The 15,246-nt window shown below is 39.8% G+C and overlaps 2 protein-coding genes across 6 annotated transcripts; one reads left to right on the top strand and one right to left on the bottom strand.

Annotated features, from left to right (window-relative positions):
* Window positions 1–196: 196 nt before the first annotated feature.
* LOC101743520 (uncharacterized) lies at window positions 197–8,854 on the top strand. Of its 4 annotated transcripts, none has more exons than XM_062676259.1 (5): window positions 197–273; window positions 1,786–2,076; window positions 5,788–5,967; window positions 6,363–6,626; window positions 8,449–8,854. In XM_062676259.1, exons 2-5 carry the CDS (start codon window positions 1,813–1,815, stop codon window positions 8,515–8,517), a joined length of 777 nt encoding a protein of 258 aa, XP_062532243.1. In that variant the 5' UTR covers window positions 197–273; window positions 1,786–1,812; the 3' UTR covers window positions 8,518–8,854. The 4 variants fall into 4 exon arrangements, with proteins under 4 accessions (XP_062532243.1, XP_062532242.1, XP_062532241.1 ...); XM_062676258.1 differs by lacking the exon at window positions 197–273 and adding an exon at window positions 858–1,011; XM_062676257.1 differs by lacking the exon at window positions 197–273 and adding an exon at window positions 858–1,015.
* LOC101744677 (uncharacterized) lies at window positions 8,649–13,893 on the bottom strand. Of its 2 annotated transcripts, XM_004932947.5 has the most exons (3): window positions 13,552–13,893; window positions 13,172–13,327; window positions 8,649–9,754 (listed from the first exon to the last, which is right to left on the bottom strand). In XM_004932947.5, exons 1-3 carry the CDS (start codon window positions 13,675–13,677, stop codon window positions 9,308–9,310), a joined length of 729 nt encoding a protein of 242 aa, XP_004933004.1. In that variant the 5' UTR covers window positions 13,678–13,893; the 3' UTR covers window positions 8,649–9,307. The 2 variants fall into 2 exon arrangements, with proteins under 2 accessions (XP_004933004.1, XP_037876487.1); XM_038020559.2 differs by lacking the exon at window positions 13,172–13,327 and having other exon boundaries at window positions 13,552–13,888.
* Window positions 13,894–15,246: the final 1,353 nt, after the last annotated feature.

Raw genomic sequence — 15,246 nt, 5'->3', positions numbered from 1 at the left:
TAGATCTCAGGGGTATTTAAAACTATGGGTTAGTCACCAATATCGAATTTCGAATTTTAATCTTCCTTTATCACAAACAATTTTCAATTTTAAACAATAATTACATTTAGACGCGGGCGCACGCTATTCACACTCAAAACGGAAGCGCCCGGAACATAGATTATACACTGTTGAAAAGATTGACATAGATGCTAACTATGTATAGCGAGCGGGCATACGGCCGCGAGAGTGACGTACCGGTCGGTTTGCTACAAGGGGTATTTAAAACTATGGGTTAGTCACCAATATCGAATTTCGAATTTTAATCTTCCTTTATCACAAACAATTTTCAATTTTAAACAATAATTACATTTAGACGCGGGCGCACGCTATTCACACTCAAAACGGAAGCGCCCGGAACATAGATTATACACTGTTGAAAAGATTGACATAGATGCTAACTATGTATAGCGAGCGGGCATACGGCCGCGAGAGTGACGTACCGGTCGGTTTGCTACATGGTGCTTATTCACAGAGACCTTAGTGGGCTTTGAAAAAACCTGAGAAACTACATTCAGTGACTGTTTTATTTTTCCAAATTAATGCAATTTTCACCTAAGCTAAACTGCAATGTGCTTCATTAGTAGCTGAATTTACAATTTAACGCCGATGAAACCGCTGAGCATGACTAGTCTTTCATAAGTCAAATAGTCTTTTCTAAATAATATATTAATATTTGTTGTGTTATAACTATGATTAAAAGTAAACTTTTAATTATTACCAGCCTATAAAAAAGATTGGTACTTGTTGAATTTTATTCTTCTGACAGCTAACACTTCGCATATTTTTCCATACTAGTGGTCATGGGTAGTACACCCACAGGTCATAAAATCCCTTAAAAAAATATTAATGACAAACAATATTAACATAAATTTTTTCTCAATTTGACCACAGACTATCAATAAGAAAAGTTTGACAATAAACAAACATTCAAACATATGTGCTGTGTCAAATACCTGTGGTAGGTAGCATGTAGGTAGTGTGTACAATGTATTTTTTTGTTGAGTTACTTATCTACTTAAAATATATTTTTTATGCAAAATAAAAAAAAATCGGAAATTAGCATTCTGCCCTTCTCTATAAGTGTGGGAAATTGAATACTCCTCCGTCCGCGCAATTTTCGTAAAAACCGGTACAAAGTTTTTGCTTCACTGCAATCATTCAATTATCCTGCGATTTTCATCGAACATTCCATTCCTTCTCTTTTCCAAACAAAATTAGTACTATGGATTCAGTAAGTGGCAAACAAGAAACTTCACACAAGCCACAAGATTCACTGCAAATAACTGAAAGTGTAAGTAGTGATGGGCCTTTAACTTAACCTTAGACATTTTAATTAAGGGCCTATCTTCACAAAAAAGTATATCAGCTAATGTAAAGAAAGTAAATGTGGACAAAATAAATATTTTACATTTAATGGCCGAAACCCAGAATTTACTCCAATAGTATGGCTACCTGAGACACGTTTGTACGTGTATCCATTTATTTAAATATATTTCACATGAAAGATGTAAATGATTGTGAAAACTTAAATTGTTACTCTATTTTCTTATGGCATATTCTACTATCTAGCCTAGTTTTTTTTTACCCTTGTAGGCATATGAGCATATGACACATAGTGGTTACTGCTGCTCATGGATGTTAGCAATACTAGGAGCAGAGCCAAGCTGCTGCCTACCATTATATTAAAAAAACTATCAGCTGCTACTCAGTATCTAAATAAAAAACAAAAACTTCATTTTTAAGTGTCAGCCAGACAGTGGAGATTTTGTGATGCCATCTGTGTTGGAGCTTGTAGAGGAGAGAGCTCACCTCCAAGAGCTGGATAGAGAACTCCAAGCTCTACACACACTACCAGAATTGGAATCTCCTACTTCTCAGCATCCCAGCACCAACAAAGGGGATCAGCGAATTAATTCTGTCCATGCTTTACTCCATACACTGAGCTCACATTTGCCTCATCATGACTTCATAAAGACCTTTTTGGAATCTACTGAGCATCTCGATGATGTTGGTAAAATTAGGGTCACAAAACAGGTAAATGCTACTTATTTTCATAAGATGTATTAAATAGACTAAGGGAAACTCTTCTGTAAAAAGAGTAATAAGATGAAGAGAAAATAATGCAGTGCCCTTATAAATTGCAGATTTCTAAAATCAATTTGCTCACCACGCTTTCCACCACGCAATTTGCTTCCACGGTGAAGGAATAACATTGTGTAATAAAAATGAAACCCGCAAAATTATAATTTGCGTAATTACTGGTGGTAGGACCTCTTGTGAGTCCGCGCAGGTGGGTACCACCACCCTGCCTATTTCTGCCGTGAAGCAGTAATGCGTTTCGGTTTGAAGGGTGGGGCAGCCGTTGTAACTATACTTGAGACCTTAGAACTTGTATCGCAAGGTGGGTGGCGCATTTACGTTGTGGATGTCTATGGGCTCCAGTAACCACTTAACACCAGGTGGGCTGTGAGCTCGTCCACCCATCTAAGCAATAAAAAAAAAAACAGCTTAGGTAGGAAAAAAAAAAAAAAAAAAGCAAAAATGAGTCGACTATTATCAAAGCCGGCAATCTGACTTTTGGACAATGATTGGTAAATCAGAAAAACGAATTATTGACTTTGTATTTCATTGGCAGTCACAAAACTCTTCGGAACGACATCTTAGATAAATAACAGGTTAACTATTAACCTTTATTTAATGCAGGTTTTGACCCGTATTCTTTGAAGGAGACGATTATATTCAAATCAATCTGAATTGACATATCAATAAATTTTTTTTGTCCAAATGCACAGATTGCCACCTTTGATAATAGACGACTCAAATATAATTAACTATCCAGACCTATCCTATCTACCATTTTAATTGTCGGGGAAATATTTTAAAAACAATAAAAAGTGTGTGTGTCCGCTCCGACGCACGACTGGAGTTTACTGGATATAAAAAATTAAACGAAACAATACGAGAAATAGTTCTATATTACGACAACACGATACACTACAGATTATTAACAAACTAACGAGACACAAAACAAACGACTAACAAATAAAAAAGTGTGTGTGTCCGCTCCGACGCACGACTGGAGTTTACTGGATATAAAAAATTAAACGAAACAATACGAGAAATAGTTCTATATTACGACAACACGATACACTACAGATTATTAACAAATTAACGAGACACAAAACAAACGACTAACAAATATATGAAAATACAATAATGAGAGAAACGCGCGATCAGTACGAGGCTTTGTGGCGGACTGCCGGCGCAGCAGCCCGGCGTCACCTGCGATAACGCGGCCGCGCGTTGGCTCCTGATTGGCGCGCGCACGCATCACGCAATCAGGAGCCAATCAGGCGCATAACGCATTTCGTGTGACATGCTAGTACGATTTTGGTCCCCATAATTTTCATACCCCGGGCCTATATATGTAAATCGATTCTAAAGGAGTAAACTCCAATATATGAAAATACAATAATGAGAGAAACGCGCGATCAGTACGAGGCTTTGTGGCGGACTGCCGGCGCAGCAGCCCGGCGTCACCTGCGATAACGCGGCCGCGCGTTGGCTCCTGATTGGCGCGCGCACGCATCACGCAATCAGGAGCCAATCAGGCGCATAACGCATTTCGTGTGACATGCTAGTACGATTTTGATTGGCGCGCGCACGCATCACGCAATCAGGAGCCAATCAGGCGCATAACGCATTTCGTGTGACATGCTAGTACGATTTTGGTCCCCATAATTTTCATACCCCGGGCCTATATATGTAAATCGATTCTAAAGGAGTAAACTCCAAAAACTATTTCAGTATACTTCTATACTAATATTATAAATAGGAAAGATTTGTTTGTTTGTTTGTATTGAATAGGCTCTGAAACTACTGAACCGATTTGAAAAGTTCTTTCACTGTTTGGAAGCTACACTATTCCCAAGTGACATAGGCTATCATCTTTTTTGAAAAAAAAAATAGGAATCCTTACTAAAACTCCAATAATGTAACCCAAGGTGTAAAAAAATACCTATGGTATTCTTTACATCGCGTGCCCTGCGAAAACTATTGATGATAGAATAAAATAATGTACTACGACTTTATAGAACACATTATTATTTACAAAAAGTGTCCCAACAGCATATGTCTAATTATTATAGCTATGCCTATCATATATGTTCTTTTATAAAAATAAAAAAAACAACGTCAAATATCGTTGAAATTTTTGTTAAAGACCCGAGCGGAGCCGGAGCGGGCCGCTAGTTTAAAATAAACTTGTTGTCTGAAATATTGGATGTTATTGGACAGTTCGAAATATCGAAAATCTTGTCTGACGAAGTCGATGTAGATTTCGATTTCCCTAAAACAATCATTATGGTCACTTAATAATCTCTCCGTGATAACACTTGCTAGCCCTTTTCTACGGCGTGGGATCCTTAAACGGATACTTGGCTTGAAGAAAAGGAGGCAGCTCTATGGAACTGCTGTTGAAGAGTAACCGGTTGCGGCGGGGTATCCCAGGATACCAGCGGCGCCGCCCGTGGCGGCCTTACGGGTTGCTTTACTGAGACGGCTAACGTAGTGTATCGAACATCGCCTCGACGACCCGTCGGGCAGGTGCCTTAAGGGTGGCGCTGCTAGTGTGGTTGTAGTGTTGATCTCGGGAACCCCTCTATTCTGACCGGGTTCTGACTCCGGGCGCAGATCGGCCTTCGAGTAAGAGGGCAGTCGTTTGGTAGGTAGAGCCCTAAAAACACCCTTGGGTCCGCTGACTGCTCCAGGCATCTACAGACCGCCAAATCCCACATACCTCGCGCGCCCCTAGACGGGGACAATTCGCATGAGGCTCGACCTCGACGAAAAAATGGTACACATTTTTGTAGTAAAGTACGTACTTAAAAAATTTGCATAACGACTTCCACGATGAAGGAATAAAGCTACGTATACGTATATACGTAATACCTTTTGGTTTGAAGGGTGAGTTAGCCGTTGCATTACAAAACTGAGACTTAGAACTCTGTCGACGAGGACAGGGTGTTGCCCAGCCAGCGTGTCCCCGCCTTGTCCTCGTCGTAGCCGCAGTGGTAGTAGTGCTCTAAACACTTGCCAGACCTAGCTCCAACGGTATACTATCCTCTTTCGTTTACATAGCTACAGCATTCTGTTTAATGTAAAAATCTTCAAATCTGGTTACATTAATTCAACTATTAATATGGACTTAACAACTCGTTTTTAGTAATAATTGTAAAAGGAGAAAGGAGGTTGGATAAAAATTAAAAAAAATCTAAAGTTAGTAGTTAGTAAAAGTGTAGTTTGAACATGTTTGGTCCTTCGAGCCGGATCAAACATGTTAAAACTACACTTTTAACCCAAAAATTTAATAAAAGAAAAAACAGCGAGCGAACAATTTTGCTTAATCACTAACTTCAAATCTAATAGTTTTTTTTTATAAGCAAAATTGTTTTTTCTTGTAATGAATTTTTGGGTTAAAAGTGTAGTTTTAACACTTTCATTTAAATAATTGTTTATGTATTATGGTTTTAAGTTTATAGATAACAAAATATTCAATAAGATATAAATATTGTGGTTTGGAACTTTAATCCTTAACATTTATTTAATTATTGTGTTAATATTAATTTACGAACAGTACACATTTCTAAGGTTAATAAGTACATTGTACTTAAAGTCAACAGTATTATTCAATAAAGGGATTCCTTGATTCTTTTCTATCGAGTCATTAATATCTGGATTGTTCAGGTGGTGTCTAGTGTCTGTTCCATGTTGCACTCAGAGGAGAGCAGCTGGAGTGAGGAGGAGGTGGTGTGTGTGGGCGCGTGGCTGTGCGTGCAGAGCGTGGCCGCCGACACGCGGGCCCTGCGCCGCCACGCCGCCCGGGCGCTCTGCTGTCTCCTGGACAACTGCGCTACGGACCAGCAGGTACCTACGAGGATCCCTCCCTCTAACGCTAACGAATGTTCACACAGTAAGTTCTTAGATACGACTTGAATTTAACCACATTACATTTTTGTATAACATATATTTTCGTGAAATCGATTTGCAATGTGGTCGTATCCAATTATTCTGGATTGTCTTCTCGCCCAAATCCAGCAGTATTGACTAAAACTGGTTCTTCAAAACTTCTATAATTCATTTCAACTTAATTTCATCAAGACTAGATTAATCATAATATGTACCTGAAATTATGGTTATTATGCATTATACTTTCTTAGCCCATTTTTTTTGTTGTGTTCACAACAAATGACAACAAGAGTCAAATGACTGGTCATGAAGTATTTAAGAAATGAACCAAACTCGGAGTTGTTTGCTTTCAGATTGAACGGTTAGGACATGTCGTGTGTTCGGCCGGTTGGGAGCCGGAGACGCTGATAGACGTGTCGGACGCGGCGAGCGGCGCGACCCGGCCCGCGCTCAGCGCAGCCCTGCGGCGCGCCGCGGTGCGGGGCGGGGAGCTGTGCGTGCGCGGCCTCACGCGCCTCGTGCCCGCCCTCCCCGACCCCGCGCGCGCCCCCCTCCGCGCCGCGCTGCACGCACACGCGCACGCCCGCCCGCACGCACACTCGCGCACTAGACTCAAGGTGACCTCCGATGCGCTTTGCGCTATATTTAGGAATAAAACGGCGCCAATATTTCTTCGAGACTGGTCAAATTCAAATTTTTCTTTGTTGATTTCATAATCGCGTCTTGTATTTGCTTGATTTATTTGTATGGAAAATTGTGCTTAATACAATTTAATCAATACAATATATTGGGCAAAGCATATACAGGGTGTCGAACAAAGGGTATGTTAAGCCGAAGTACGTATCAAAAATGTAGATCACGATAAAAACAAAGTCTTAGTCGTAATTAGTAGTTTGATACAGTAACTACCTGTTTATTATTTGGATCTGCTGTCCGGTGACAGCCTTGAATTAATACACTTAGGCCTTTCATTCAGTTAAACGCGTCAACGAAGCAGACAATAGGAAATTCGTTAAACATATTTCAAACAATAAGTACGACCAAAAATTGAACCATAGATAACAGCAAATGTTACTAAATTTCACCTTTATTGCAAAGACAACAGAAACTGCTTGATATACCAACACCGTCTAAGCGGACTGCGGGCACTGGCGAAGTCCTCAAACGCTAGAGACTTGGCGATATTATTTTACTCCTGTACATTAGCTGACAAGGGTTATCGTACCGGAACTCCTAGATGTTATAGTCTGAATGTCACCACCTACTTTGAGACCTGAGGTCCAAGTCCCCGTTGTAATCTTGTCTCCTATCATATCTTTGTAAGAAGAATCAGTGCGAACTATGTGTGTGTGTCAGCGTCAGTGTAATCAGCTGACGTCACATGCACCTTTGTGCGTTCGGAGAAAACGCTGGATGAAGGCTGCTGCACTATTGCGTATGCTGCGTTTTCGTATAGTTTCACACTTCAGAACCCGAAGTTTTTGGGTTTTTACGATATTTTTTACTATTCCGTGCGTAGAATTGTTTTATAGACATAAACATTCGTAAGATAAGAATTATTCAAGCTCTTACGCAATTACAACTTTAAAGATACAGATTGTTCGTCACATAGCAAAAAGTGCTTAAGGAAAGCGATATCAGAGGGTAGTAGCTAATTTTTACTCTGGGAACTGATGCCCAATTAATCCCAACTGTGGGCAAAGAGCTCGCCCTCCCATCTGACCAATAAAAAAACACAAAACGCATTTTTTTATATGTGGCCAGCCTTATTTTTCAATACGAACCTTACCACGGTTAGTACGATCCATACTACCTGCGTAAAACAATTCAAGGGTGGGCAGAAACAGTTTTTCGTTATGTTCAAGTACTCTTTATTCCGGAACTATTTACTTGGATAGTTTTTTGGTCGAATCGATTTTTCTTACGGAGCATTTAGTTTTCGGCTTCATATACCCAGTATACCACTTACACTTGAATAAATTCATAAATATCCAATACTTAAATCGAGATTTGTCCTCGGACAAGAGCACCGGAACCTGCAATTAATTCTTTTTGGTTCGTCCGACGTTTATCGCCTGCTTTTTCTTTTAGCTATGATGTTGAGTGTTTATCGGTATATACGAATAAAGGAGCGGAATAGCAAGCAGCGTGTCCACTCAGGCAAATATCTAGTCTCGAGTGCACGATTTTTTTATACCTACCCATGCTGATAGCCTTGAGAAGCTATATCAGCGTTACCCTAGCGTGTAGGTGTGCTCTCGGGGCTCAAACCGGGGGTGTTGCTATCGCTGGCCCTAGCGAGAACAGTGCTTCGCTGAGTCTACCACCGGATCGGAAACGCGATCCACTGAGAAGTTCTGGCGACAAACTCAGCGGGCATTGCACGACGCAAGCCCCCCACCCCCCCTCACCCCTCACTCCTCACGTTTTGTGTTTCAGTTGATGGTCGACCTCTCCATGCTTCAACTGTTCTTAAGCAGCGGCAAAGAATCAACTGTCTCCAAGTAATTAGTTTATTATGAATTTATCGGATTTTACAAAGTACTCATGAATGAGCTTGCCTTCGGTACAGACCGTTCTGCATTGTTCCTGTACTGATATTGTTATGTGTACAATAAAGATTAAAAAAAAAACTCCAATTTGTTTTGTTTCACATTTTAATGTCTACAATATTACAGTTTTTGGTTCGCTACTTTACCTCATGAAAGTTAATGTAATCCTAATCACCAAAAATTCATAAACAAACAATTCGTAGATGGAAGAACAAAGTTATTGCGAATTTCAGTGAAGAAATTGTTAAATAATCGGCTGTCGTAACATCACCATGTTTGCAAAATCATTTAAACATCTCAATATGACAACCAATGCAATCAAATTCATTTTATTTCTTTTTTGTGGTGGTTATTAGATCATACACAGCACAACGCGATTAGCGCCATCCAACTTGTAAAGTTGTGTGTGCAGAACACACTGACCTTTAAGAGTTCTTTTGTTTTATCTTTAATCGTACGTTTGTCATTGTTGTTGTTGTGCTATATTGAGTGTAGACTGTCAGCCTCAGTAAACATTGGAAATGTTCAATTAGGTGCTTCTATTTTGTTTAATTACTGTAGGTCACTGCCGCCTCCCGGGCTGGCAGGATTGCGGCGCGTAGGCTAGATTAACTGAGCTCTAAAACACTTAATAGCCTACTTACATAGTATACACATTATATAACATTTCAAATGAAATACGTAACATTTTTTGGTATACATTATGTAAAATATAGTGAGTAACGGATACAAGTCGAGATGAGAGTTCAGGTGGCCTCCAGGATGCGCGACAGTCGCAGCACCGGCAGCGCCGTGCCCGCGCCCGCCGGCCGCCGGTACGAGCCGCGCGTCTGCCAGCCCTGCTCGTGCAGCAGCGCGGCCGCCGAGCCCTGCAGCCGGCTCACCAGCGCCTCCACCATGGCGCCCTCCGCCAGCCCCGAGCCGCGCAGCGCCCACTGCCAGCTGGCCTGCAGCAGCGCCCCGCCCAGCCCGCGCCCGCGCCACTGCGGGTGCACGGTGAGGTCGTGCAGCCACAGCCCGTCCGCCGGCCCCCACAGCGCGGACAGGCTCACGGTGCCGAGGATGCGCGTGGGGGTGACGGGCGCGAAGTCCGCGTCCAGCTCGCTGACGACGTACGGCATGACCCCGTGCGGCTCGTGCACCAGCGGCCCGCGGAGCTCCGCCACGAACCCGACCCACTCGTCGCGCACCTTCTGTGTTCCAAACAAACCTTCACTGTCACACCACTTGCTAAACTGTTTTCGAACCTCATTATGGTGTTAATGTATCAGAGGGATTTAGCCATGAGTTTTAGGACCGGTCGCCGCCAGCCTGACGTAAGCCCTCCTTGGGAATGCTAACGTTGGCCTAAGAATCTAGCCATAGAAGTTTTCATTTAGACACCTTTTATGACGCCCACGGGGGAAGATACGGGTCAATCCAAATCTAAGCTGAGATCTGTGCGGCTCAGAGTCCAAGGCCCCTGCACAAGGTACATTGTACCAGTCCCAGGAGTGGCCTGAGACAAAAAGTTCTACACTACATTATGAAGCCGAGAGTAAAGAGTGAAGTAGCAAAGGTTTTAATAAATGATGATGATATAAAATAATTATTATTTTAAATGATTAATGACCAAAGAGAAAGATTGGAGAGCTGCCAAGTGACCTAGTTCATATTAGCTTAATTTCCAAAGTAACTTGAGGAAGTAAGAATGCCTGTGCTAAATGTCAAGAATGGGAAAGCTATTGGGCCTGATGAGATATCAGGTCAGGTGTGGAAGTGTTTGATTTTATTCTTCTCCTAGTAATTGATGGATTGACATTTGACCTACAGGATGAAGCATCCCGATGTATGCCGCTCGCCGATATACAGAGTAGACTGGTAAAATGCCAGAAGAGGCTGGAGAATGTGGGACTGAAGGTCAACCTGGCCAAAATGGAGCAGATGTGACTTTAGATGTTCCTCTAGTTTCCCAAGTTGCCATAGATGGTGTATCCCCACCAATCTGCTCCAACTTTAGGGCTCTGTCTTGCAAACCGAAAACAACATTGACCAAGAAGTAGTGAGGCGAATAAATGCTGGATGGATAAATAGGCGATGTGTGGAGTAACAAGACTGGATAAAATTAGAAATGAGTATATAAGAGAAACTCTGAAAGTAGCTTCAGTGACAGAGAAAGCAAAAGAGTGGAAGATTGTTGTGGAGGGCATGTTATCTATACATATAAATAAAATTGGAGTTTCTGTAATATTGAAATAGCCTCTTTTTGCTACATGCACATGAATATATACTAGGCTGCACTAAAAGTATCGGGAATGGAATATTTCCACTGTTCCTGTCATATTAAAATATTTTTAATTAAAAACTCCTTGGTTTTAAAAATCGAATACCATTTATTTATTTTAAAAAAGATTCTCGGTCTTGTCACGAGGTTTTGTCAAACTTGTTTAGTCGTTGAGAAAATGGAATTGACTCGAGAAAATTCAAGAGCGATGATTTATTATGACTTTCGAAGTGGTTTAACACAAAAACAGTGTGTTGACCGGATGATTTCTGCATTTGGTGATGAAGCCCCATCCAAAACCACAATTTATCGCTGGTTTGCTGAGTTTCAACGTGGACGTGTCAAGCTCAGTGATGATCCCCGTCAAGGTCGTCCAAAAACTGCAGTCACCCAAGAAAACGTTGATGCTGTGCGTAAGCTTATTGAGGAAGATCGACATGTGACATACCGCGAAATTCAGGCAACTTTAGACATTGGCATGAGTCAAATACAAATAATCTTGCATGAACAATTAGGTGTAAAAAAGTTATTTTCCCGATGGATACCGCATTCGCTCTGTGAAGAGCAAAAAGCGGCTCGCGTTACTTGGTGCGTCAGAACTCTCGAAAGATTCCACGCAGGATCCTCAAATGCTGTATACAACATTGTATCAGGTGACGAATCCTGGATATGCGCGTACGAACCCGAAACAAAAAACCAGTCACGAGTTTGGGTGTTCGAAAATGAGTTAAAGCCAATAAAAATTGTTCGTTCACGGAGTGTTGCAAAAAAATGGTGGCCACGTTTGTCTCCAAAACCGGCCATGTTACGACTATTCCTCTTGAGGGACAAAGAACGGTTAATGCAGAATGGTATGCTAGCATTTGTTTGCCACAGGTCGTTTCTGAACTCCGTAAAGAGAACTGCAACCGCCGCATCATCCTCCATCACGACAATGTGAGTTCTCACACCGCGCACAGAACAAAAGAGTTTTTAGAGCAAGAAAACAGAATTATTAGACCATCCACCGTACAGCCCTGACCTAAGCCCTAATGATTTCTATACTTTCCCTAAAATAAAGAATAAATTGCGTGGACAGAAATTTTCATCACCTGAAGAAACTGTGGACGCCTACAAAACGGCCATTTTGGAGACCCCAACTTCCGAATGGAATGGTTGCTTCAATTATTGGTTCCATCGTATGGAACAATGTGTCAAATTTCGCGGAGAATACTTCGAAAAGCAATAAATACATTTTTAAATAGTAATGTTGTGTCACTTCGTTAATTCCCGAAATTTTCAGTGCCGCCCTCGTATACAGTACATACACCAAAATAAATTTTTTTACAATTTTTGTCTGTCTGTTTGTTCCGGCTAATCTCTGGAACGGCTGGATCGATTTTGACGAGACTTTCACTGATAGGTAGCTGATGATATAAGGAGTAACTTAGGCTACTTTTTTAGACTAGCTTCTCCCCGCGGCTTCACCCACATTACGACAATAACCGCGGGTAACATCGCGGGACTCAGATATATAAATAAATAGCATAAATAGCAATATATAATAAGCGATAATAAAATTTTATGTTTCCGAAGCGAAGCGAGGGTGGGTACTATTGTTAAATATAATGATAATGTAGAAAGAGCCTAAAATAGACAGTAATGTGAGGAGAGATCTCTCTAAAACAAACTTGATGGACTGTGTGAAAGTGGATATTCAAGAGAAGACTGCAGAGATGATGTGTGATAGGTCTAAATAGGAAAAGAGGATGTGCTGCTCTGATCCCATATACGTACGATACGGACAAGGAGAAAAAAAGTAATAAAATTATATTATTGATTCGTCTTTGATGATATGCAAATTTGGAAGCTAATTAGATACTTTGAAATTTATGAAAATTATATTGTGTAGTCTATCTTTCTATGTTATAAGCACATTTTCACAGATGTATATTTTAATGTGCTAGGGTTTTCATACATTTCAAGGTTAATTGTGAATTCATTTTAGATATGTAGATATCTACATCATTCGTCCAAATCCATATTTAATAGAAAATTGGAATTGTGGCTAGTTATAACTAAGCATTAATGCTTCAAACATAGTGCATGAAATACTTCACCATCTTTTGTCCATGGCAATGATATTCTCACCTTATATTCTATCTTAATCTTCCCACAAATGGCTATGAAACTTTTAACTACCTGTTACATTAGTTTAATAAAGGGTAATTAATCATACTGCCATGGGTTTACAGTTTTTTGTACCTTTCTTTTTTTAATTTGTACAAATTTATATACTTACCCATTTGACATATTATGTACTAAAACTTGATAAATAATTAACTGTTTTCTTAACTGAAAAACCAACCCGCTTATGTTTGTGACCAAGTTCAATGTGCACACAGGTGCAGCCGATATATGTCACAATGGCAAGTGCAGGACCTGGTAGCACACATATCCACAATGGAGTACTGAAGAATATAAACAGCACCGCACAGCACAGCAAGACAAATTGCAGCATCACCTGCACACATATTTGAATTTTATTAAGTGAACCACAAACCTTCACACAACACCATCTACTTTGACATCACTTATGATCTGTATAAAATTGCAGTTTTTTTTAAAGCTTCAATAGCTTAAAAACATAACAGCTTACACACAAATCTCTACAAATCGATTTAATTACAACCAAGAATTTGATATCACAACTGTTTATTTTAATAAGAGATTAAGTTTGGTACATACTTCCTGCAAAAAAAAATAGAGGAAAGCTGGAAAATTGTATTCAGCAAGGCCTAGCCGAACTAGGGTGACCCGGGCATCCTGATCTTCGGGGCGAGCCTGCCGCACAAGCACTACGCACTCCGACATTAAGTATCACTTTTACATGCAACTCATGTTACAACCAGATATTCAACACGTATTGGGTATTATATATTGATTACATTAAACAATTGCATTTAGCATAAATGACATTTATTTAAACGGCACCTAATTCACAGTTAATACACATAAGACCTATAGTCGGATTTTTTATTAGACGAAGTAAACTGACGTTTACTGTGTTGTCAGTTTTTGATGAAATAAAAATAGTGTTGTGACAAAGTGAACGATTGAAAAAACTCCTGAATTAATGCAATTGCCTCGATTGTCTAGTGAATAGTTAGTGTGCCGAACTGCCGATATCGGGCACGGGGTTCGAATTTTAGTCGTGCTTTGTACATACCAACGAGTTTTCGACGAAACATTATGTTCCTATGGTATCTACCTGTACTGAATACCGAGTGTTTTAAACATTAAGAAAAACATTGCGAGGAAGCTTGTAAGACTGTCCTATTTCCAATGCATCATATAGTTGAAACTATAGATGTATAAAATATAACAATTATAGGTACATAGGTGATGAAAATAAAAAAAACTGATTGTAGTTACATACTACTAGTAACATATTATTATATTGGATCACTTTAATACAATTTTATTGTAAAATATAAATAATATTCTTTTATAGTTTGAAATTAATGATTAACTCTTCACACTCATTGTTCATTTATGTGATTGAACGAGAACTGAACGCATCACTATTACTTTAAATATAGCAACATTATTTCACAAAGTGACATTAGCTACTGTCAGCTGGCTTCGTCTAATTAAAAATCCGACTATAGATAATTATGAAGTGAAAAATCTATGATAAGTTCATCGATCTATTAGCATAGACGTAGGTTTCATACTTCAGTGTAGGGATGGCGATCTCAAATCGATTAATCGAAGAATCGATTTCTCGGACCAAATAAATCGATTTTTTAAATCGATATGTCGTACTGAATCGATTCAGTGAATCGATATTTTACCCTTGAAAATCGACTTTCGATTTTTTCTGTTTTGGTAAAAAAAAAATTTATTTAGAATTAGCTGAATGTACTCACAATATTACGGCATTGCCAGTTAAATGTTTAATTACTTAAAAACTCACGAGATGGCGGTATGTTTAGTTTTCGTCGCTTCTCTTTAGTAAAAAACACCTTCCACAAAATGAAGAATGCGACGCAATAGAAGGGACTGATTTAGAAAAAGGAATTTGGGATTTTCATAAGTTGCTTGTCAAAAAGCAACTCTCTACATGTAATACACTTGCACTGGAAAGTCAAGGCTTAAACGAAGAGTTTAAACACTATTTATCACAGGCAGTTGTGCACCTAAAGTATGATCCTACACTTTATTGGCAAGAACAAAAAAACTCTATTTATCACCATGTTCACTCAATAGCCGTAATGTATATGAGTATCGTAGGATCATCTGTTCCCTGTGAGCGCCTTTTTTCGATTGCCGGCAACATCGCAAGTGATGAGCGGAACCGCTTGGATCCCTTGACCTTGATTAGACTTGACAAATTGTTGTTTTTAAAAAGCTTAGATATGAAGCATTGGGAACTATAAG

Source organism: Bombyx mori, chromosome 26 (genome assembly GCF_030269925.1).
Source record: "Bombyx mori chromosome 26, ASM3026992v2".
In the NCBI taxonomy this organism is placed as follows: Eukaryota; Metazoa; Arthropoda; class Insecta; order Lepidoptera; family Bombycidae; genus Bombyx; species Bombyx mori.
Note: the sequence above shows the minus strand (reverse complement) of the source record. Positions and strands in the feature narration are given on the sequence as shown.